The sequence below is a fragment of the Podarcis melisellensis genome (assembly GCF_964234715.1).
Source record: "Podarcis melisellensis genome assembly, chromosome: 4".
NCBI lineage: Eukaryota > Metazoa > Chordata > Lepidosauria > Squamata > Lacertidae > Podarcis > Podarcis melisellensis.
The window spans coordinates 51,233,172-51,257,409 of record NC_138531.1 but is presented as its reverse complement, the minus strand read 5'-3'; the positions used below and the strand labels follow the sequence as shown (position 1 = coordinate 51,257,409).

The 24,238-nt window shown below is 40.0% G+C and overlaps 2 protein-coding genes across 7 annotated transcripts in view; one reads left to right on the top strand and one right to left on the bottom strand.

The window, feature by feature from the left end:
* Positions 1-24,238, top strand: part of ETS2 (ETS proto-oncogene 2, transcription factor) — a gene marked incomplete at its 5' end in the record, with an annotated part of 328,432 nt that overhangs the window by 190,161 nt on the left and 114,033 nt on the right. The window lies entirely within an intron of this gene.
* ERG (ETS transcription factor ERG) overlaps positions 1-24,238 on the bottom strand; it is a 115,349-nt gene that overhangs the window by 67,824 nt on the left and 23,287 nt on the right. For 4 of the 6 annotated variants that reach the window (XM_081908759.1, XM_081908756.1, XM_081908760.1 and 1 more), the window contains exon 2: positions 11,759-11,845. In XM_081908759.1, coding sequence (XP_081764885.1) covers positions 11,759-11,797 — 39 coding nt within the window. In that variant the 5' untranslated portion in view covers positions 11,798-11,845. Of the gene's footprint in view, positions 1-11,758; positions 11,846-12,429; positions 12,509-24,238 lie in introns of all 6 variants that reach the window. The other 2 variants (XM_081908758.1, XM_081908757.1) reach the window with 1 other exon arrangement.

Sequence of the window (24,238 nt, the reverse complement as noted above, 5' to 3'; positions counted from 1 at the left end):
TACGTTTGAACTTGGCGCGCGTACGTTGCTCCTGACCTTTCTTTCGACCGCTACACCACCCTTTGTTCTGCTCTCCACCCTTTCCGGCTGAACACCTTGCTCCAACCCCCTTTCTCTGTTCTCTCCTAATCCTGCTCCCTCCGAGAGGCTGACGACTCCACCCCCTTTACTCCGTTCCAGCTGAGACGCCTCTTGCTGCGTCTGTCTTCCACTGGGCTCCTCTCCGCTTCTCCCTTCTCCTCCCTTTTGCTTGATTAAGGTAACCCCCTTTTGAGAATCCTCTGACTCGCTGCTCAGACTCGTGGATTCCCTTAGAATTCCGTCATCTTCTTCCTCATCCTTCTGCCCCTCCTCCCACTCGCTCTCCGTCTCCTCTGTCATCTCCTCCTCTCTCCCAGAAACCCTGACAGCACCCATTAGTGAAACAGGGAAGGAGGCCATTTTGGGGCAAATATCCTTCCCCCTGCAGCCCCCTGTGTGCTGCAAAATTTTCTCCTGGTGAACACCCAACCATGCAAAGTATATTGTGGGGGGTCGGAGAAGAAGGGGAGAGGGAACAGCCTCCATCCATATTCCACTGACAGATGCTTTCCTTCTGCACAGGGACACCAATTGGATACCACCTTATATTTCTGCCATATTAGTCATTTTAGATGGTCAGTGCAGTACTAGGTGTGTTTTTTTTTACTGTTGTTTTAATATCAGAAAAACCTAAATGAGAAGAGGAAATAACAGGTTGTTAAAATTCCTGTTTATTAGCTTTGGTCCAATGCCTGCAGAATGCTACAGTTAGGGAGAGCTACAGTTCAGGTCTTCTTTATTCAAGCTCTATAATAATTACTCAGTGACTGAATAAAAAGTGGTGTTTGACATTTTGTGAATATTTCTTTTTTCTTAAAAGAAATCTATTAGGTCCTTAAGAATTTTAGGAATGTAGCTGTATTGCCATTTCACTACAGACTCAGGCTGTGTTTACATTACCATTATTTTTCTCAATCTGGATTGTAGCTGCTTTGGGAAATGCCATCAAAATGCAGCATTTCATAAGAAATGACAGGATAGGTATGGATTGTGACTACTTTTATGCACGTGCCGCTCCCCAAATGAACACATCAGAGTGCACTGGACACAGAGTGAAAGGTACTTTGTGCACAACCTAAGTTATCATATCTCACCATATTTCAACCAGGCATTGGTTTCAATTCATTAATGAAGGACAGTTTTCCTGCAAACATTCTTTAGTAGCATGCTCAGTAATTCTTTCAGGATAAAAGCCACAATCTAAATTATTCCACATGTAAACAAGAATGCTATGCCTCATATATTGTCAACAATTCAATATGTAGCATATTACACATTAGGGATCCACGATACTAGGCGTACACAATAATCTCTATGCTTGCCTCAGAAATGACTGGGTTGTTTGCAAACATTACCTTTTCATGAAAGGTAATGTTGTGTGTACTGAAAAAGAAGTCTTGTAAATAAATATGTATATTTCCCTGCAGTAGTCATTTTTTGAAACACAGCATCTTTTAACTCTGTCTAGCCAAGTCAGTGGAACTTTGCACCTCTATAGATTTGAACAGGCAGAGCTCAAGTTGTGGCACCTCAAAAAATGGCTGGTGTGGGGCAAAGAAATCAACACACTACTGAGGACTCTTGGTCCAAGGAGCAGCATTGGGTTGTTTCTGACCTGCAGCAGCCATTTTCAGGCAGAATTAAGAAGGGAGGTCTGTTTATTAAGGTGATCTTTGCCTTCCTCAATATCTGCTAATATTCCAGCACCGCTGCCTGAATCTTTGAGCACCCCTGCTTAAAATGCTTTCCCTAGCCATAGCAGTTACCAGCTCTGCCATAAATCTGAAGAGAGGGGAGACAACTCTGCATCTCTCATTAGAACATTTATTTTTCTCCTCTGATTTCCCCTGATGCTCTATACCTCAGAAAGGCATTCATTTTGAAAACTTAACAATTCACTTATCAATTGTGAGAATTCAGCCCAAGAGCTCTCAGAGCAACTTCCAGAATTTAAAAGAAGACCAGATCTTAATACTTTCTAAAACCACAACAATAATAAAACAGCAGCAGAATCAGCATTAAGGGGGGACGGGACACACATAGCAGAATGAATCAATAGCAAATGTTTTAAAATCCAAAAATATCTTAAATCATCTTTAAAGGCCTGCAGAACTATGAGTTATGGGGTTAATACAGGAATGAATCACCATCTTTCTCTAATACTACCTAGCGCTACCAGTCTGAAATACCACCACAAACATTAAAGGTTTTGAAACTTCATTCTCTATGAAGCCATGCAAATAAGCTAAAAATTGACAACTTTTGCTATACTCCAAAATGTAAGGCAGCTGCTTAAGAATTCAACGTGGAAATGTTTACAACAGCATTAAGTGCATTCAAATTACCTCTGCAGCTTGGTATAGCATAATACCGTAATTGCCTTGCATTGCTTGGATTTCCCCTGACTCCAGTGATCATACAGTCAAGCATATTACTGTAAATGAATTACTGCAGCTATACTGTACAGTTGCCTTAAAAGGCTACCAGATATCAGTTTAGTATTCGCATTTGTCTACTGGTTAGGCACTGAATAGCCAGCCAAGTGCTTTCAAGTCTGGTGCAGCAATTCTTTTAACCATAGTACACCACGGAAGTCCTAGTGAAATGTGATATCAATGGGCAGCAAATATTGCATGTCGGTGCACAGATTTTGTGAGACAATCATACTGTGGAAATTTGCCCACTAAATGCTGTCAAAATTTCCGAACTGGCAGTCCAGTAGCAGTGCAGGACACCTACAAAGTGGGAGTGATTGCTGCTGTGAAACTAGCCCTTTACTTCAACGGTGTTGCAAGGATAAATACCTCAAAGAGTATAGTGCTCGGGGGGCCACTAGGGGGCGCATTGGAAGATGGCCGACAATACCATCTCTCCGACCCACACGGGGTAATTAAGAGGCTGTTATGGGAGTAGGCAGCCTCCCTTGTTGCCCCAAGGAAATGGGGAACACTGCCCTTGCCTGTTGTGCCCATAAATCACCCCCTAATTCGAAAGAAGGGGGTGAGGGCCCTAGGCAGAATGCCCCCGTGTGGACCTCGGCTCTCCTGGACGCTGTGTCTGATCGCGCACTAGCTGCAGCAATTTGGAATAATTAATTTCAAAAGAAGCAAATGCACATATTTCAAGTGAAGAAGGGGAGTGAAGTCTGCTAATTTAAGTGACCTCTGCGAAAGATGACGACGGGTTGGAGAAACAGGAATATTTTACGATGAAGATACACCAAAGGCTGGGTATGTTGACAACGGGACTGAATGGGGGGTGGTGGACCTTTTTTACTTTCCTTCTATGTGATTTACAAGAACCCCTCCTCATTAGAACCGTCGGTTGAACTGACCCAAGCAGGATGATTAAGGTCTGTGTGGAGATAAACTTTAACCAAAAGTATGCTTTATGGAGATCAAGAAGCAATAAGAGCTTTTGGAATGGCGCAGCAATTAATTCGGAGTTGCCATCTTGCCAAAGGATTTATAGCCGAGAGAAGGAATGGACTTGTTTTCAGACTGCATTCCTGATGAATGCAGGTTTCGAGAAAGGAGGCAGATTGGTGAAGATTAATGACGCTAAGACTGTTTTGATGTATGGAAGTGATGTTACATGGAAAACGTAAAAAATAATAATAATAAATAAAAAATAATAATATCCACACAGGATTACAAACTGTCTAACCAGCTTGTGGAGACTATCAGAGGTCACAAAGAGAAAGGAAAAATATATGAAAATAACAACAAGAGATGTGGAAAAACAAGAAGAAAGGACTGGATAATACTGTGAACTAGATTTGTGGCCATTAAAACAGCAGTAAGAAGCAAGAAGTTGATTGGATCCCCTTCAGAACTTGAAATATGGGTACCCCCAACAAAAATTTAAAATTCGGCTGTGTAATTTGGAATTTATGTAATTTGGTTTGATTTGATGTGATTGGTCAGTTAATAAAAAACTATTCTTAAAAAAAAGAGAGTATAGTGCTCAGAAATTATAGGAATGGGTCAGTGGAGGGAAGACCATTTGAAACACTTGTATACACATGGCATCTAAGGTTCTTGCTCTTAAAAAACCATTGGTTTGCAACCATAGATATATTAGAACTACCTTGAAAAGTTTAATTCCCCACTCCATTATCTCACATCATCAGTTTTAGCTTCATTAGATAAGTGCCTTGTTTTAGGGATGGTGATTTACTTTGATCATCACTTCAAGCATATTTTTATTAATAGCCACAATATGTGGCATAATTTTTGTAATTACTATTGTTACTATAGGAAATCTAATACAGTTCTAAAGCATATACCTTTTCTATTTATGGTTCTTATAGCAGCAGATGAAAAGCTTATTTATCAGTCTAGTGGATCTGATTGCTTTAAAAGCTTGTTGTTGCTTATCCTGAAGCATCTCATGGTAAACACAGAATGTTAGCTAAAGCATAAGAGATACCTTTTGTTTTCTAGGAAGTCAGCATGCTGATTGCTACTGATAATAAGACAATAAATATGTACTGTGTTGATAAGAAAATAAAGAGCATTCATAATTGTTTCACTGAGAAATGTTTTAATAAGATCTTGCATGATGGCCTTAATTTCAGTATTGAACTTTGATTCTGTTAAAAGGGGTTTGGCTTGATTTTGTTAGGATTTTGGCTTCATAGTTCCAAATATAGGATCCATCCCAACATCTGGTTAACACAACACACACAAGTCAATGCACATGTGGAAGAGAATGTGGCTGCTACTTTGCTGGTCCTAAGGACAGACACATTGTCTCTGTCTACATTTCTGCCTGTCTGTGTCCTTTTTCTTACTTTTTTTTTTTTGTAAGACTGCACATGTGTTTCTTCCTTTCTGCTCTGAATATGACCAGCCTACGATGCAAGGAACATTCATTCAAAGCATGTGGTGAAGATATTGTTAAGTGTCTCTATTCTACCCAAATTATGGGTATCTGAAATTAGAATGAACCAATGTCTCTGGTTATTTCCACAAGAACACATACACTGCGCTAGGCTGGTCATATGTTTCACACATCACTTTTATGAATATTAAAATAAAATAAAAAATTACAAGAATATCATTGAGCATGCAAAAATAAATAAATCACAAAGCAAAACAGTCGTTACTACAGCTATCACTAGATGCAGCAGCAACAAGAGTTCCTTGTTCTCCCCCAGGATTTGCTTGTAAAGCGTGAGTTTGTCAGGAGATGCGGAACTGCCTCTCTCACTCTGGGTTAGGCTTAGCAACATTACAATGCTTTGGGCCTAGTCACCTGAAGTATCATGAGGATTAAGAGCTCTGACCAAAATCCATGCAAGACACGGGAATGCAACCTGCTTCCTGCTTCTGAACAATGAAAGTTGGTCAGTCAGGCATTACATACTCTCCAACATTCCTCAGGTAAAAATAGGGACATTTCTTACTCTCCCCCAACTGACCCTTCGCAACCCACCCCCAGCAGAGCATTTCTGCCACCGCATGCACCCTCCACGGTCCTAAGAAAACCCCTTAATCCAGATTTTATTTTACTGTGTTCTTTGGTAGATTTACAAAAAGAGAAACACCAATGAATAAATTTTAGAAAGGGGCATGATTGGACATGGACACACAAAGTATTTTTTTAAAATCCAGACTCCTTGCACTCTGCTCCCCATTTCTTCCTGCCAAGGGTAGCCCTGCCTCTGCCTGAACCTCAGGGCTGGCGCCTCACATGAGACTGTACCTCAGTGGTGGCAGCTTCTCCTGGCCCGCTCTACAGCAGCCAATATGCTTGGGGATGAGTCTGGCAGCAGCAGTCATGGAGAGGCCATGGAAAGGTAATGGGACACTCTCTTGCAGCCACCACTGCTGCCACTGCGCTCAGGACAACCACCAGTTCATCCTCCTCCCTGTGCTCAGTGGCAGTGGTGAGGGAAATAGGGACATTCCAGGATGAAATCAGAAACTGGGGTGGCTTTTGAAATCCAGGACTGTCCCTGGAAAATAGGGACACTTGGAGGGTATGGCGTTACGGAGGATGGGAAGGAATCTGTAATGGCTGCTTCAGTGGAGGTTTGTCCATTGTGGCAACTGGAGCCAATCACCCCCCTGTATCAAGCATTAAAAAAAAAAATTCTCTTCAGAATCTCAAAGCCACACGTTCAGGGCCGTCTTACCCACAGGCGCTAGGGGTGCAGGGCCCCTGGGCGCCGGGCTCTCAGGCTGACCAGGCCAAGCGTCCGGGGCCCAAGAGTTGAGTCCGGGGAAGAGCCCGCTTGCCGGTTGGAGTGCCATGGTGGGCTCTTCTGCTGCGGCAGGCTCTGCGCCGCAAGTTTGGGGGCGACCGAGCCAGTGAGACACTGAGGCGGCCAGCCGGCTCTGCCCTTCTGCGCACCTGGGACTGGGCAACTGGGGGGGGGGATCTTTGCACCCCGGCACCACATTTGCTTAAGACAGCCCTGCACACATTCAATATTTCATTTATGTTCTCTTCTTTAACCAACCACTCATCCAATCCTACTCCAAAACTATACCTATGGCAATGAGGTCCCTCACATGTGTTTCTAAACAGAAAAGCATTGTGACTTGTTGGGCTGCTGTAAAATCAGCTCTGGTAGGAAAGCTTTTACTCCGTTTGTTGTTATGATGCCTGCTCAGAACAGCAAATTGTTGGATGCAATGTTGGGCAAGCATACAAACTGGCTCACTGAATGGGAAATGTAAAAACAAAAGCCCATAAGAAAATCTAAAATTCCTTCAATCTATAAAAGATGTTTATAGATACAAAAAAAGAGAATTTCAGCCACAAATAATTGATGCAACTAAGCAGGGACAAATTCAGAACATCTTTTCTTTTCTCTTTTTTTAAGAAAAAGACCATTTATAAGGACAGAAAAAACAGAAAGCTTAGCCATTTATTATAGTCAAGACAGTGGAAGACAACAAACTTTTGGAATATATTTCTCTGCAGCTTTCTAAATGGTATGCCAACATCCATAGTAAAAATGAAACCTAGTGTGGTAGCTCAGCTCCTCCATTCCTGTATAGATAGCAGTGGGAGGCCAGGGAAAGGGATGAGGGGGATGCTCACCAGCCCAGGATATTTAATAGAAATCATTAAAATCTATAAACGAACTCATATCAAATTCAGGGGGAAGATTAAAGTAACATGTTGCCCTTTGAACACATCATTAGCACTGTTCTCCATCTGGCTGCTGGCAATGATTTTTGGATTTGTTCAGAAATCCTGACTTATAAAACAAAGAAAAGGTTCTTTCTCACTTCTTCTTCTTAAATAAAAACCAATGAGTTTTGTGCTGGTTTTTTTCTCTCTTAATTGACACACAGAGAGAAGACAGAATGGCATTCAAGAATTTCCTTCTTATAATTTCACTAAAAATTCCATCAATCCACAGAACCGAGAGAAATTTAAAAACAAAATAAATGTGAACGACACACATTTTAACTTGTTTGCTATGATGAAAAATTTGATTGCATAACAATTTCTGCATATTTATGAGCAACCCTGATTTCCCCCCATGTTTCTTATTTCCATAAGTATTCAGAATTAACCATGTCAGTATCAGTCAAGTTTGAGGACATTTTATTTAGCTTAAAAATATGGATATCTAGACCTGGGAGTAAGTGCCATTGAACTCAATGAATAGGGTTAGATACTGCGAAATTTTTATTCTGCTACTCATAAAAGCAAAGAAGACAGCAAATAAAAAAATAAAAGCATATGCTACACAAGTTGTCATATAAAGAAAGTCAGTTTGCCATATGGTGATCCATAACTGATTTTATCTTGGAGAGAAAATAGACCCATAATTAACTTAAATAACAGTAAAAAAAAGTGTGACTTTTAAATAAACCAAAGATAAATGAAGTAGAGCTGAGCTGAAATTTCTTGTAAGGCATTCTTGTGATGAAACCTGAGATTTTTTCTTTTTATCATCCTGCAAGAAAAAAGCCACTTTGCTTAATTTTCTCTCAATATTTTTCTAGTGGACACCATTTCCCCCTCCCAATGGCCCAGAATGACATGGGGGTCAGAGGCAGGGGTGTCAGAAACAAAACAATGACCAGGTTGCCCCTTCTGCTCTTTTAAAAGGATCCAAAAATCAATATTCCAGTGTTCATTCTCAGCAATAAATATTGTGCTTCTGTACTATACACATACATAAACTGACAACACAAAATATAAATGGTTTATAACTAAATAAATCACTCAACTGAGGAGGGCTGGCCTACCCACAGCTGCCTCAGGTGGCAGCTCTGGCCTCCAAGAAGCATGCCACTCACTGCCACTGCTGCAGCTGCCACTGCCTCTTCTGACACCCGCTTCTCTCAAGCCTCCTTTTATTCCCCCACCACCTTCTCAGGGGAGGGGAGGGGAGTTTGGAGGGGAAATGGTGTCAGCAATGGAAGGAGGCAGAAGAGGAGGAGGCAGGGGGCTGCAGAGGAGGAGGAAGTGGGGGGCAGCATTTTCTTTTTTGCCTCAAGAGGCAAAACATCCTGGGCCAATCCTGCAACCATACTATTATTTAGCAATCTAACCTACCAAATCTGTTAAAGCCTTCAACAAACTTATTCAGGTGATGAACTTATTATTATTATTATTATTATTATTATTACTACTACTACTACTAGTAACAGTAGTACTACTGAGCATCTGAGTCAGAATTCAAAACAAGGAATTAAATATTTTTAATGGCTGGTTGGTAACAAAATACAATAACTTCTCATATGTTCAATGTTCAGTGTTCAACAATATAATGGCTCTTGTAGCTGCTCAAATCTCTCCCCTCCCCCTCTCTGTGTGATTCAAGTTAACATCTAAAGGGGATAGATAAAAAAAGTTTGCACCAGCAACTTCTGTGATTTGAAAAATTGCATATTGCTGGGTTTTCCTATCACAGAAATAGCTAGCCTCTGAGATATTCCAGGAGTCCATAATTTGGTAGAAAACCCATATACACAGTTAATTACAGGAGATAACATTTGACTAAGTTTTATTCAGAGTTCAAATCCATTGAACTTAATAAATATAACTTGGTCCATTAATTTAACTTTGAGTAAATGAAGCTGATTACAACCTAAGGTAATATATATCTTCATTACCCCAGTCCCTCAAACACAATTCTTGAGAATTGTTCATTAAAGCTAAATATCAGAACCTGGCAGAATGAATGTTCTCCATCTCCCCTTGTCTTATTACCCACAAATCAAATGGAATTCTTTTGGACTCAAAGCAGCAAAGCACTTTGTATTCCCTGACTTGTCTTCACAGCAAGTCATGGGACAGTTCCATTTCTTAAACTGTCAATACAATGATCCATTTTACCTGCTGAGAACCAAGCTCATCCAACAACACAATTCTGAACATATTCCCTTAGATGTAAGCCCTGTTCAATTCAATGAAATCTGAAATTTCCATGTGCACCTAGGATAACTAGAGTGGTTAATCAATAGCATTATCAACCAAACCAAACCAAACCAAACCAAACCAAACCAAACCAAACCAAACCAAACCAAACCTCCTTTACACAGAAAGCTAAAGGAAGGGTCAAATGATAGAGACTAGCTATATGCTGAGCATTGCTTCTCTCCAAAAGTGCCATCAAAAAAAGTATTTTCCACACCAAATCACTGAAAATAGAACTTGGTACAACTTGCCTTCTTTTACAAATGAACAACATCACATTGAATTATCATTAGTACAACGTGTTTCTATAGTTACCACTACTTGTTCCTTGTTTTTAATGAACAGTAGAACAAAATAGTCACATGAAAGCCAACATAAACTGCAATTAGAATTGCACTTGCAAAAGGAATAAGGCAAGTTCTGACCTTTCCAAAAACATTTATAGTCTTCTTTCTCATTATGAAAAGTTTAGGAAATTTTCTGGTTTGGTTACCTTTTTAAGAATGAAGTTCAAAGGAAAAATAGATACGCTAATGGCAAAGCCTTTCCTTTTCTAACAGGCATACAGTTCTTCCATTAAACTGCCTTTGTGTTTGATCCCATACTTTACTAGCAAAATCAAACCCTGTTAAAATGCACATCTTGATTCAGTACAAGCAACCCAATCTTCATTCAAAAAGCTGTAGTGATACAAGCTCCAAGTAAGTGAACAGGATCGAGCATGCTGGGTGTTTTATAAACACGTGGAAGTACTCGTTTTTTAAAATGCATGTTACATAAAAGCACATAGATTTCCACTTGAAAGTGACATCTCCTTTATAGGAGAAGTCATTGTGTTTAGACCTACCAGGGCTATGCACTCATTCAAACATTCAGCACTACAATATCAAAAGAATACAAAGAAGGGAGAGGAAATTCAATTCAATCTGTACTGATGGGCTTCAATCACACTATTACATTTTCACAATATTTCTCTAGTGGTATCTGTAACTTTACAGGCTGTGCCTTATTACACAAGGAAGACACAATGCAAGAATGTGCAGCAAAATGACAATGGAATCATGTTTTATTAGGAAATGCAAAAGCAGGACCTGCAACAAAATGGAGTGCATACCCACCCTTAAGAAAATTCCTATTGTTCATGGCTCCCACCATTTGCGCTGAGATCAAGTAAGTTGCCTAAAATACAAACCCTACTGGTGTTTGTGGCAGGAATGCTCAGTGGTTTTTCTTTTTCAATTGCAGCCTGGCCTGACCTACATCTTGAACATCTTCTAATTCTCACTCAAATGTGCAAATTCAATCAGTGACTCTAGTAGGCGGTGAAATGGTTTGCAAATATTGTATTCAATCTATAGGGATTAGCAATTTGAATATTATCAAACTAAAGCACAGACAGGAGTTTTCTGTGAGGTTTACTTAACTGATACCCTATCTAAACTTCTGGAACTTCCACACTTTCTGGAAAAAAAAGACTTAATAGTTCAAAACACTTGTTAAGGGACAGCTTTGGAAGATAAAACCATGAGTTGTGTTCCATGCCTGTTTGTTTTGGGTTGTTTTTGTTTTTTGGTTGTTGTTTTTTTTAAAAAAAGCTCATTCCCCACTTTTGTCTCTTTGTTACAAGCCAGCATGATGGAAGGACTGGAGAATGGCTGGTGTGTGGTGGGACGGAAATGCCCTCCAGACACTAGCATGGCTGTAGACTACCTGGTGGGGCAAGGCTGCATGGATTGCAGGAGTAGCAAGATTGGGGCTGCATGGATCCATCAGCAGGAGCACTAGATTCACCCCAGTGGTGCATCTGTGCACCTCTGATTTTGCACCTTTCCCCATCCCACCACCATCCAGATAAGCTGCAGTTGTTGGGAGGCTCCATCACTATTGAAGGGAAATAAATATATGCATAGCAGGTCCAGAGCTGCCTCAACTTCTCATCTCATTGTATTTTCCCACCTGCATTAAACTCAAAGAATGCCAAGGCCACCATGAGCAACTTGAGAAAATTAGACACTTTTATGTAGCATAGAGAGCCACTTGGCCTTCTTTGATCTCTCCCTGACACAGTGGGTGGCAAGTTCTAAGGCAGAAGGTCCTAGCTAGCTCCCCGAACAAATTAGATATAGAAGGAGCTCTAGTGGTAAGCAGGAAGAGGAGCAGAAGCTGTGTAGCATCTCCCCAATCTCGTTACACTGGCCTTCTCTTGCCATAGCCACTTTTGGATAGACATTTAGCTAATGCATAATCAGCTGTCAAGAGACCTGAAAGCAAACATAAAATTTACCTTGATATGAGCTACTGGATCTGGGACAGTTTGAATCATGTCCTTTAACAGCCAGCGTATGTACCAGAAGGTCAGACCCCAAGGCAACTGTAGAGCCAAGAAGATAGAGTCGTGTCAGTACAAGATTTTTTTAAAAAAATATACTTTGTAGAGAAATATAAGACCATTTATAACCCAACTGCTCTACATACATAGAATTATTAAAATCAATATTGATTATATCAATTACATTGGCATGCCATTTACAGAATTCTGAAGCTGCTGGGCTCATTCTTTTCTTTTCTTTTTAATTTATCCATTGATCTAACTCAAGACAATTCATAAATTATCTGTAGTCATGCCTTGAGAACTAACCAGATTCAGCTTATCTGTGCTGTAATGTGTGAAGCAGGGGTACTAGGAGGTAATAGAATAATGAGAAATAGGTATTTCCACCAACACCCAAATGCCAGCTCTCTAAATATTGTGCTAAGCACTTTATAAATTAGAAACAATTATCTTCTTCCAAAGAATATTACAATAATTCATTCACTCATTGGCAGAAAAAACACATTCAGGAGGATCCAAAATACTGTGAAAATCACAGGTGTATGGTTAAGGGGTTCAAGAAACCAAAACCTCCCTCAAGCATTCCCCAGTGTGAAATGATGTCACTGTATTCAGTATCCTACCCTCTAGCAATGAGTTGGAGGTACATCATGTTCTTCTTTTACCAGGGAAACACATGGGTGAGATGCAGGCCAATGACAGCTGGGGATGGAGGAGAAATTAAATTCAGTTCATTTAAAGGTGAATCAACCTAATTTGCACTTTCTAAAAGTGAACTGAAACACAGACATCTTTTGAAATTCACTCCTCTTTTGCAATGCAGTTATTCAGCCAACTAATGGATAGAAAAATGTATATACTAGATTAAAGTGTGCATAAAAATGCACATATGGGATCCTTTGGAAGCTGGAGAGGGAAATACATTTAATTAACAACAAGTTTCTATGCATACCCACCCATCCATTCTATCTTCCAAGCAAATAGGAAGCATTGTCAGTGTTGAAGAGCACCTTTCTGCCCAGGAAAACACTCAAGAAGGGTGCAAAGAGGACTTGTAAGGGGTGGGCGGGGCCTGGAAGGTATTCAGGGGGCCAGCCAGGGATGAAGTGTACAGTATCAGAAGCTAAGATGTCTGAGCTTAGTGGGAGGGTGATCAGCTGGTGCTATGGGGAATGATATATTGTTGCTGTCTCTACATACATAGTCCATGTCCTTAAGGTCGAGAGAGACTCATGGGTAATGACCTATTAAAAGAATTGCACTGACTGCCAATATGCTACCTGGCAAAGTTGAAGTTTTTCTTACTAATTTACAAAGCCCTAAACAACTTGGTGAGGGACACGGGTGGCTCTGTGGGTTAAACCACAGAGCCTAGGGCTTGCAGATCAGAAGGTCGGCGGTTCGAATCCCTGCGACGGGGTGAGCTCCCGTTGCCCGGTCCCAGCTCCTGCCAACCTAGCAGTTCAAAAGCACATCAAAAAGTGCAAGCAGATAAATAGGTACCACTCCAGCGGGAAGGTAAGCGGTGTTTCCGTATGCTGCTCTGATTCGCCAGAAGTGGCTTAGTCATGCTGGCTACATGACCTGGAAGCTGTACGCTGGCTCCCTCGGCCAATAAAGCGAGATGAGCGCCACAACCCCAGAGTTGGCCACGACTGGACCTAATGGTCAGGGGTCCCTTTGCCTTTACCTTTACAAACAACTTGGTACCAAGACCCCTAAGAGATCGCCTTCTCCCCATAGATGGATTCAATTACTGGGATTGTCAGATGAGACCTTCCTGGTGGTGCCGTGTGTTCCACAGATTCATTTGGTGGCTAGTTGGAGCACAGCTTTTACTGCCATGGCTCCTATTCTATGGACTATTCTGCCTCCCTAAACTTGGTAAACATTTTTGTATTTTCAGTGTTTTCAGCCTGCTTAAACCTTTTTTTGTTGTTGTTTACATTTTGGCTATGGTTGCCACTGACACTTGAGTATCCCGTTGGACCTATTTTACTGTATCATGTATTGTATTTTTTTATTTCATATATACTGCTTTGAGATTTTTCTAAATATTATCCTGTTTGTAAACATTCTAAATAAAATAATAAACAAAGCATTTTATTGTGACAAAGTCTTATATCTTTAAAGAATTCTCTTTTACTTAAGAGACCCAAACCTAATCCCAAAAAATAAAGGAAACACAGTTTTTAAGACCTAGACAATCATTCACTGTGCAGGCAAAAATCCCGCTTATATGACCACACAAAAAATGTGATCTTACTTTTCTAATGATTGATTGCTTCACAAATTAGCCAAATTTATTTTTTAACTGCAAAATCTTTTCTGGATTTAAACAACATTATCCATTGTTCTTTTCTTGCAGAGTGATTATTTTTAGCTCTTTAAATGTCATACATTAAAATATTAGAGTTTATGAATTGGAAAATGCCAGACTTGACAGATGATGCCAAAATGCTGCTGAAAGAGGAGCTAGGCACACTTCTGTGTGGTTTTTATTTCACTTTCTTGGTTGTGTGGAACATTTTTATAGCCACTGGAAAAAAATGTGACGATGTGACAAAGAAAATCCTAATAATGAACAATTGCTTATTTTTGTCATCACACTATGTGCAAATATTGCTGCAGATGAATAATGCACACTATTATTAGGTACATATAATTAATTTTCTAAATATCTTTTTTTAAAAAAATCAACTCAGTTCATAAGAAATTCATTCCTACCTTTATTACTATAAATAACCATATCCCTACAAACCTGTCTTAGCCTAATGAAAGTTGCTGAGCTTCCTGAAACTTTGCCTAGGTCACCTGGAAAACATGTGTTTGATGAGTTTTAATAGTTTCAGTGGGGTAAGCTGTATGCCTGAGTCCCTTCTAATTCCTGGATCCAACAAAGGTTCAATTGCTGGCATAGCTAGAAAAGTTTCTTGGTGATGACCCCCTAAATACAGGCTGTAAGTTAACAAAGGAATTGGCTCTATGGCAGAAGCCAAATGGGTGGGAGCCCCACTCCCTCAACTGACGGTTAGTTCGAAAGAACAAAGGAAAGAGTTGATGTGTTTGAGCTATAAGTAGAAGCAGGAGGAAGCAGGCTGGCAAGCCAGAGAGACAGAGCCATGCCTGATCTTTGCTTGAATCCAAGACTGTGGGAGAAGCAAGACCTCCTTGGGTTGTTAATGCTGTGAGCCCCTCCATCGTAGACTCAGGTTGTATATGTGTAAATAAACCACATACCCTAAAGACACCACAGTCTCCACTGTCCCTCATTCTGAGATACCAAACCCTGGGTGAGCACATGCAACCCCTGGAATATCTCACCACTCAGAGACTGGGGTAGTGTTTAACAATATGTTTATATGATTGCTCTAATAGCCTGCTCATGTAAGCTGCTATGACGATAACCAATAGGATCAAATATTAGAATCACATGGCCAAACTACACAGAACCTGGCAGATAATGGCTAAACCTCTCAACCTATTCAAAATGAAGAGAAAAACCCTGAAAAGCATACATACGCAGGGATCAAATGGGACCAAAACAATGATGCTGTTTCAATAGAAGAGGGCTGTTTTACCTTTTCTTCCCACATTATTTTTCTGACTGAAGCCTCTGCTCTGCAAAGCTGCTAAAGCCCTGCTATGGTGAATGGGCAGATCCATTTACCATGCCTGTCTTTCCATCAAGAGGGTTAATTGCCACCTTTGCATAAGGAGTGGGTGGCTGAAAAAATGGTGTGTATGAAAAGGATTAGACATTTCCCCCCACACAGTAGAGAGCCTCAGATAAGTCCTTCTAGAATGAATGAAACACATGAAACAACACAACTGATGGTCTGCACCCAGAGTCCCACTGAAACTGGTACTCATCTGACTCAGACTTTGCCATTACACAAACCCCCAGGAGCTCAGATATATTATATGTGCTCTTGATAGTATGCCAGAAATTCCCTGGGCCAGATTATTATTGGCTTTCTTAACTTCGCAGTCATAAAATACATAATTTGTGGCTGTAAATGGACTAATTTGTCATAAATTGGCATATTATGCAAACCTAAACAAGGGTACTTCGCATGAAATAGTATCTGTCTCAAACACAATAAGCCATGTGAGCCTAAAAATGAGTGCTTATTTCATGGTCTACCTATCTACACTTTCTGTTCTCTCATCATACGCAACCAAAAACGAAAAGAAAAAAAGGTTGGGGCAGAAGGTGCCCACTAGGAGGAAAATATTCTGAAAAACCTCAAGTTTTGCCAGTACTATGACATCAACCCTGGCTTCAGACACAATTGACCATGCCCACCCCTGTGAGAGGGAGGCAGCTGGATGAGTAACAGTGGTTGCTATGTTAACCAGTGAACACTGAAAGAAAATCAATAGAGAAGCTATTGGAAGTGACAGTTGGTGCTGCAAGCAGCTGAAAATCTCTTTCCTCAAGTTGACAAGAGATCTTCAGAGCCTGCATGAGAGGGAAAGCGGGAGTTACTGGAAACTTCTGCAAACAGGTTTGAAATCGCTACAAAGGGAACAACTGAAACCATTTTCAGGTGGAGCAACAATGGTACCTCTGAACAGCACACTGGTTTGCATCCTAAAGTGATTTAAGGAAGTTCACGAAAGGAAAACATATAATCCCTTCCTTCCCAATACAACCGCCTGATTCTCCAAAAAGCTCCTCTGGAGGGTCAGTGGGCCTGCCTGGACAATGGAATATGGAGACTAGAAGCCAGAGTCAAAAATTTAGTCAGAGCTTTCATATCAATCAGAGAAGGGAGGTGTTGGTCCTGCAAAGATCAGAGGAGACTGGGAGACTTCTATAGTCACACCTCTGCCTGGTTATCAGCTGCATTGCTGCCTGGTTGTCAGTTAGGTATACTACCTCCAGTTGGGTTATTGCTTACATATGTCTCATCTCCTCCTCCTGAGAAGTCCTGTCCTCCCAACATAGACCCTGTTTACAGCACATTCATCCTGTGAAATCCAGCCCACTTGGGCTTTTGTTCCTGAGACCCAGACAGCAATGGAGAGAATCAGGGATCAAGGAATGGCTCAGGATACAGTTATTGGGGGGACCTGGGAAGGCATCTCTGAGATGGGGCTCTTAGGACTGAGTTTGGACTGGGCCCAGTTTCTCTGTGTCTTCAGTGGAGACAGAGAACTGTAGGAGGCAAGCTTCTTGAGGTCTTCTCTCCAGGTCTAGGTGACCAGGATATAGACCAGTGTTTCCCAACCTTGGGCCTCCAGCTGTTTTTGAACTACAATTCCCATCATCCCTGACCACTGGTCTTGCTAGCTAGGGATGATGGGAGTTGTAGTCCAAAAACAGCTGGAGGCCCAAGGTTGGGAAACACTGATATAGACCATGTCTGCATCTAGACATTGTCTTAGGACATATTGAACCTCTTGGGGCTATCTACATAAACAGTGAACTACATACCGAATCATCTGAAAAGGGCAGAGTAAAGCATTTTACAATATCTGTGAATAGTGATAATCCTTGCTCCTTCAAAAATCATTAGTACACTCTTCAGGTAGGTGATAGAGAATTGCTACTCAGTAGTATTCTCATTTATGTATATGAATGAATACAGCTACACTACCTTGCCATGCTCCTAGAGGTTCACTGAATGACTACATCTGTGTAGCAGATGCTCCGTAAATCCCTGTTCAGAATGTGGATGTGTGCGTAGAAGTCAAATTTCCACACTACAAGTTAGATAAATCTATTGCTTTATTTATATTCTAACCCTCACATCTTAAGAGAGGAAATGATACTAAAGTCAATTCTCCTACAGTAGGAACTTTAGGCAACAACCTGTAAAAGGTTATTATTAGACCCTTTCATCTATCTTCCCCCCACCCCAAGACCACATTCTTATTCAAAGCTATATAACTTGGATTATGCATCCATATGAAATGCAGTGCAGCTATTCCTGGATCTCCCAAAATAGCATTAAGAAGCTCAGTATCCCCAAAGTGTATATCTTCAATCCTGACCACTTGCAAATGTAGTTAAAATGAAATTAAAAGAATGAGGAGAGGAAAGGAGATCTTTGAGTCACATCTGACACATTTAACTGTAATGACCGCTTTCCATATTTTAGGAGTTAAATGTCTCTCTCAATACTGTACTAAAATGTTCACCAATGATTAATCTCTGATGCTTATCCTGTTACAGGATACACATATACATGAATGTGATACCAAATGGAGGTTAAAGCATTTTGTGCATTCCTAGTGGGAAACCACACAGCCCATGGGAATACACACACAACCACACACACCAGAGAGAGAGAGAGAGAGAGAGAGAGAGAGAGAGAGAGAGAGAGAGAGAGAGAGGCTGGATCAAATTAAAGCTGTACCCACCAATGGGCACTGCACTTCTGTTCAGTTGTGTACTTTTTCTATTCTTGGACCATTTATTTAGAAATAAATTCTACTGGGATCAATAAAATGCATCCCATTTATTATTTTATTTAGAAGATGCCTCACACAAAATTAGTCCCACAGTGACTTACAATTTTTTTAAAAAAGATACAAAACAAATTAAAGCAAAATCGTAACAACAATTTAAACAAAATAAAACAACATCATAAATACTTAAAACACTGTAATAAAACCAGGATAAAAGCATATTTTGCATAATACCAATTCACAATTACCAGCCAGAAGCTATGTAATTGGCCTGTCCCACAAAACCAAGTGTCTGGGAATAGAGATAGGTTTTAATCTGGCAATGAAAAAATAAGATCAGCCCCAGTCAGGCCTTACCGGGAGCAGCATTCCATAATTGGAGAGCCACAACCAAAAAGGCCTCTTTCTTGTCACCATCCTCCAAGCCTCACTCAATTTCAGTGTCTTATTTTGCCACTCTTAAATGCAGTTCTTCACATTTCTGCAGCAATCTGATGTTGTTATTTTTAAGCCTCATCAAAATCCAACAACATTTTACTGCAAATTTCTAATAAACACATTGCTGCACTCAGTTTTGATTAGCATAAACATTTTTGCAAACAATGCCCCCTAATATAATGCAATATTGTATGTAATTCTCATGAATAGATCCATTTTATGCACACTTTCTCCTAATGCATGCATTTTTGTAAGCACTGTTCATTTGGAAAACTACATCACAAAATTCAGGTAAGTGTGGCTTTCAAAGGATGCCTGTGTTTCAGTTCTCATATTGTCCCAGAAAGTGTGAATTCAACAAATTCAGCTGAAGTTGTGAGCTGAATGGTATTTCTCCCCCATCCCTACTTACAGCCAGTTAACATCTATGAAGCAAAATGAACACGGAACTCTGGTTCAAACAAATGCCTACTAATAGTTGGCCCAAACTAGGCTGTGTGCCTTGCAGCTACAGTGGTACCTCGGGTTAAGTACTTAATTCGTTCCAGAGATCTGTACTTAACCTGAAACTGTTCTTAACCTGAAGAACCACTTTAGCTAACGGGGCCTCCTGCTGCTGCTGCCACGCCGCCGGAGCACGATTTCTGTTCTCATCCTGAAGCAAAGTTCTTAACCCGAGGTAATATTTCTGGGTTAGCGGAGTCTGTAACCTGAAGTGTATGTAACCTGAGGTACCACTGTACTTAGAATCCTATAGAGTTCCAAATAGTGTACTGTGATGTTTTGTAAAGATGACTGCAGTTTCCCTTTTCTGTCCTGCACAGCAGTCAGTCTGTGTGGCTTGCTGTCTCTGGATCAAGTTAACTGTATGCAGCAATGCTGTTACTTACTTCTCTGTTATTTAGTAACAAACTTCGGATTGTTGATAATGATTGTACTCAGAAGCTCAGGATCTGCTGTGGGGAATGAATCACTTTCTTAGTTCTAACTCACAACCTAACAATCCACTTTCGAATTCCTCCTATCTTAAAGCTATTTTATCAGTTTACAGAAATGGGTCGCTATTGGAGCAAAGACATAATGGTTTGTGTCTGTAAGCCACCCAGAGTGGCTGGGGAAATTATATACGTATATATACTTCTCTGAGCCACCAAAATAGCAACAATTTGACCAATAAAAGTTTTATTTTGAAACTTGTGTCATTGTGAAGAACCTGTATAATATTTGAAGCAAACTGCATTAGAAATGCTGACATTCTTGGAATCCTTTTTATTTATAATACTTCATGCTTTCTATCCATGTTATTCTTTGGCATAAACTCCTTATTTCTATTTGGATTTTTTGATGTTGGCACCTGCATTTAAAATGAAGTTTAAAAGGGAAAAAATAACAGCTGTGCAAACATCAAATATTTTAAAAGGAAAGATATTTTCAATAAGTGTTCATTTTATTACAAAAATTATGGGAGGAGGTATATAAAAAAGGCTGGTTTTGCCCATTGCCATTTAAAAATTAATAAAATGCTAGTATATATTGCAGAAATAAAAATATGTTATGTCCACACCTAAACCATGTCTGCTGGAAAAACATGTCATCCTCAATAAATAATGCTGTGATTTCTGGACTTTACTGTGTTGTTTTCATTTTGTCTCAAGTACAGTACATCTTAATAATATCTATAAATACTTCACAGTGATCAAATGCATAATTTTGGCCTCACATCATTTCCACTTGCCAGGAGATTAAACCAGTTTCATATATGAAGAATAGAGTCTCTCTCCTTTTTGACGTGTAAAATCTAAGGCCTTGAAGCTAATTATTTTCATAAGTATAAATGCAGCTCATCAGTTCTTTTGTCCTTTGAAAGGGTGCTCACTATCTAAGACAACACAGCAGGGGAAGTTCCCTGCCTAGGAAATGTCCACACCAGAGCAGATATTAAATGGCTCGGGATGTCCAAGAAGTGGAAGCAGAAATAGCTCAAGTTCACTTATTCATCCTATATCCAGAACGAAAATCAATTCAGCAAATATGATTAGCATGTTGTTGTTTTTAGTCCACAAATGATACATAATTGATTACTCCCCGCATGGCATTATATTCAGATTGCCAATTGCATAGGAGATTCACTCATATAGTGTGTTTTCCTCTGGTTCCAGCTAATAAATGTATTCTGCTGCAATCTTATGTGTCCTTACTATGGAGTAAACCCTACTGAATTTAGGGGCGCTCATGGCCAGGATTACGCTAGTAGAGACTCAGTTTTCAGTTTGATTTAAGTAAGGCTACAGTTTCCATCTGCTCTGTTGTGGGGCTTTGGCTTTGAAGCAAAGTCAAGGTCACTCTACAAGTTCTTAAGTGTCATGATAACAGAGACTAATGGATATCCTAAGAGTTCCAAGTTTCAAAGAATTTCTGATTACATTTCATTGGCACCAATCCAACTCCTCCAGCCATGCTTTGCTGTATGGAGCTAATGATACTGGATAGGGATGTTCATCACCTTTTACAGCCATTAAATTCAATGGCGACCAGATGAGAATATGAATCTGATGTTCAATGCATCTGCAGCAGCTGGTCCACAGGACTCTTCCATGCTAGGTAGAGTATGCAGTTTCACTATGCATGGAAACTGTCTCACTAGACATATATGTCACATGTATATATGGAATTGGCAATATTATATCCATACAAAATTGAAAATTTAATATCAGGCATATAATAACAATATCAACACTTTCAAAATAAAAATAGAAGTATACAATTAGAAGTCCAAATGGAGTTTGCAGACTGGTGTTATATATAGCAACACAGACTTTGGAATGCACAGTATCATAAGTTGCACCCAACTGTTGACTGCAATGCCACAGCAGTCTTCAGAATTGCTATATGTGACACAGTTGTGGCACACAAGGACCACTGTCCCACCCATGGCACTTTCATAATAATCCACAAAGTTCTCAATGGTAGTATGTCAAGCTTAAGACTACCGTTAAAGGTTGAAATAGGACAGTCCTTTCCACCATGAGCAGTGATAATACAGAGCACAACTACAAATGTGCTTCCTAGCTATGTGATAGCTTGACCTTAATCACAGGGACAATGCATTCTGTATGAACAGGGACTGGGAAGGTGAACTGTAGGTATTGAATGAACTGTGAACAAAAGTAATTTAACTAATATTCCCCATTATTTTGAATCAACATGGCAGATCAGACCATTCCAAAGTGCACGCTGTTGAAGATATTGTGGCACAATCTTGTGTGATAGTTCTCGAGATGGAAGAGAGGGTTTTGGTCTTTGTTTGCCAGTCTCTCGCTGTTGGTCATGGCCTGCATGGCATTGGCCGATGCAGGACAGTTTGTGGGGAGGGGTAATCAGTGAGGTGGGTCCAGCTCAGGTGGCCACTTCCATGGTTTTCCCCTTCTGTCCCGAGCCAATCACACATTGGATGTAGGAGCCTATTTGCCAGCATAGTGGCAATCTCTCTCTAGCATAATGTAAATATTGCATTGCTCTGCACATCTCCCATTGCAAACACAGAAAATATATATTAGACATATAGTAACATTTTTCTTATAGAAATTGTACCCTACCAAGAAAACCACCCCAAAATCAAACACAGTCTTCAGAACCTTTGAGGCAGACCTAAAGTCAGGTAATATTATGCCACGAAACTCTAGGTAAATCCTCCTCAACAGTTGTCCCTTTCTGTTTCAGTCTTCAAAAGTAAATAAGTATTGGGGAAGGGGAGCTACTCCTGATATCTAAAAGCACTGGAGGTCCACAGAAAAATAATCAATAATCCTATTCTCCACTTTCAGAAAAAGGCATGAAAGATGTCACTCAACTAGCAAAGCAAACAAAGCCAACAAAATTTGTTCTCTCTAATTACTGGTGGTAGAGCATGAGACTCTTAATCGTGGTCATGGGTTCAAGCCCCACATTGGGCAAAAAAATCCTGCATTTCAGGGGGTAGGACTAGATGACCTTTGTGGTCCCTTCCAACTGTACTATTCTATTCAGTGGTACCTCAGGTTACAAACACTTCAGTTACAAACATTTCAGGTTACAAACTCCGCTAACCCGGAAGCAGTACCTTGGATTGAGAACTTTGCCCCAGGATGAGAAGGTAAACCGCGTGCTAGTGGTGAGCCAGCAGTGGGAGGCCCCATTAGCAAAAGCGAGCCTCAGGTTAAGAATGGTTTCGGGTTAAGAACGGACCTCCAGAACAAATTAAGTTTGTAACCTGAGGTACCACTGTATTCTATTTTAGAAATTATTACTTTATGGATACTAAGAGGAAAGTTTATGAAGATAATAGAAATAAAACAGCACTACTCAACAAAACATATTATTTTAATGTATTGCAGACTGTACCAATAAGCATATGGTGAGTTCTGCTTTTGTCAACAATAAAAACAATATGAGCAGCTTTTAACAGACAACTGTTGTGCCAGCATTTTTAGTTGAGTTTCAATTGGTTCTGTTGGAAGGAGAGCTTTGTCAGGCTCAAAATGTTCACTAACAGAAATTGTCCCCAAAGAATGAAGTTTTCATGTGATAGTCAGTCCCCATTTGCCAGTAATTTTACTGACTAGACTTGGGCACATAAACACCAAAAATATGTCAACAAGCCAAAATGAAGCACTTTTAAATCCCACTGAATTTGCTTACTTTTTCCTGTTGAAAAATGCAACTTAAAATCCTTCTATTCTACACTTTCCTGACCCATAAGTGTGGATATACAACTTTAGGTTTCTTCAGCTAATACCACTATGATGGTACTTGCCAGCTAATTCTTGCTATCCACCTCTATCATTTAATTTGGTTATGAACGTGCAGCTTGTTTTAGTAAGCAGTGTTTACTCCCTCTTTCACCACTTTGCAATTCTACTTTAGCATGTTATGAATCAGATCCTGCAGAAAATTGAACTGAACCCATAGCTGTCAACTTTTCCCTTTACTTGCGAGGAATCCTATTTGAAATAAGTGAATTTCCCTTTAAAAAAAGGGAAACGTTGACAGCTATGACTGAACCTCTGAAAACCAACTTTACGTACTATTTATGTATGCTTTCTAGATGGCAAATACTTAAGTGTACCATTGCAGAGCATAAATAAATGAGCATGCAACACTTAGTAATAATAGCTCTTGCGACTCATAAGAGCCTTTGGGGGGAAATCTCACTAATATATTAATAACAGAGAGCCAGCAACACTAAAAATTATAAGCTCGTTTCACTTTTTAAAGTACCTTAGAGACGGTTTTCTCATGCAACAATTGCAGACTCAATTATTATATAGTAAACATGTGCTCTGAATCATGTTTAAGCAGATTTCATGCAGTACAGGAGAGAGTCCTATATTCCCAGCAGCAACAGTATTGGAGGAAAAATGAAAATGACTAAAGGTAACTGGCATAAAATTGTTTAATCTTATGAGGAAACATCAGCGCATTATTTATTTTAACTAAATTCCTGGCCCCAGCCCAAGGACACAAGTGTCTAGACGTTCATACATTTTCACAAATTAATTTTTTTAAATAAAGTCTGCAATATCTGATTGAGCACCT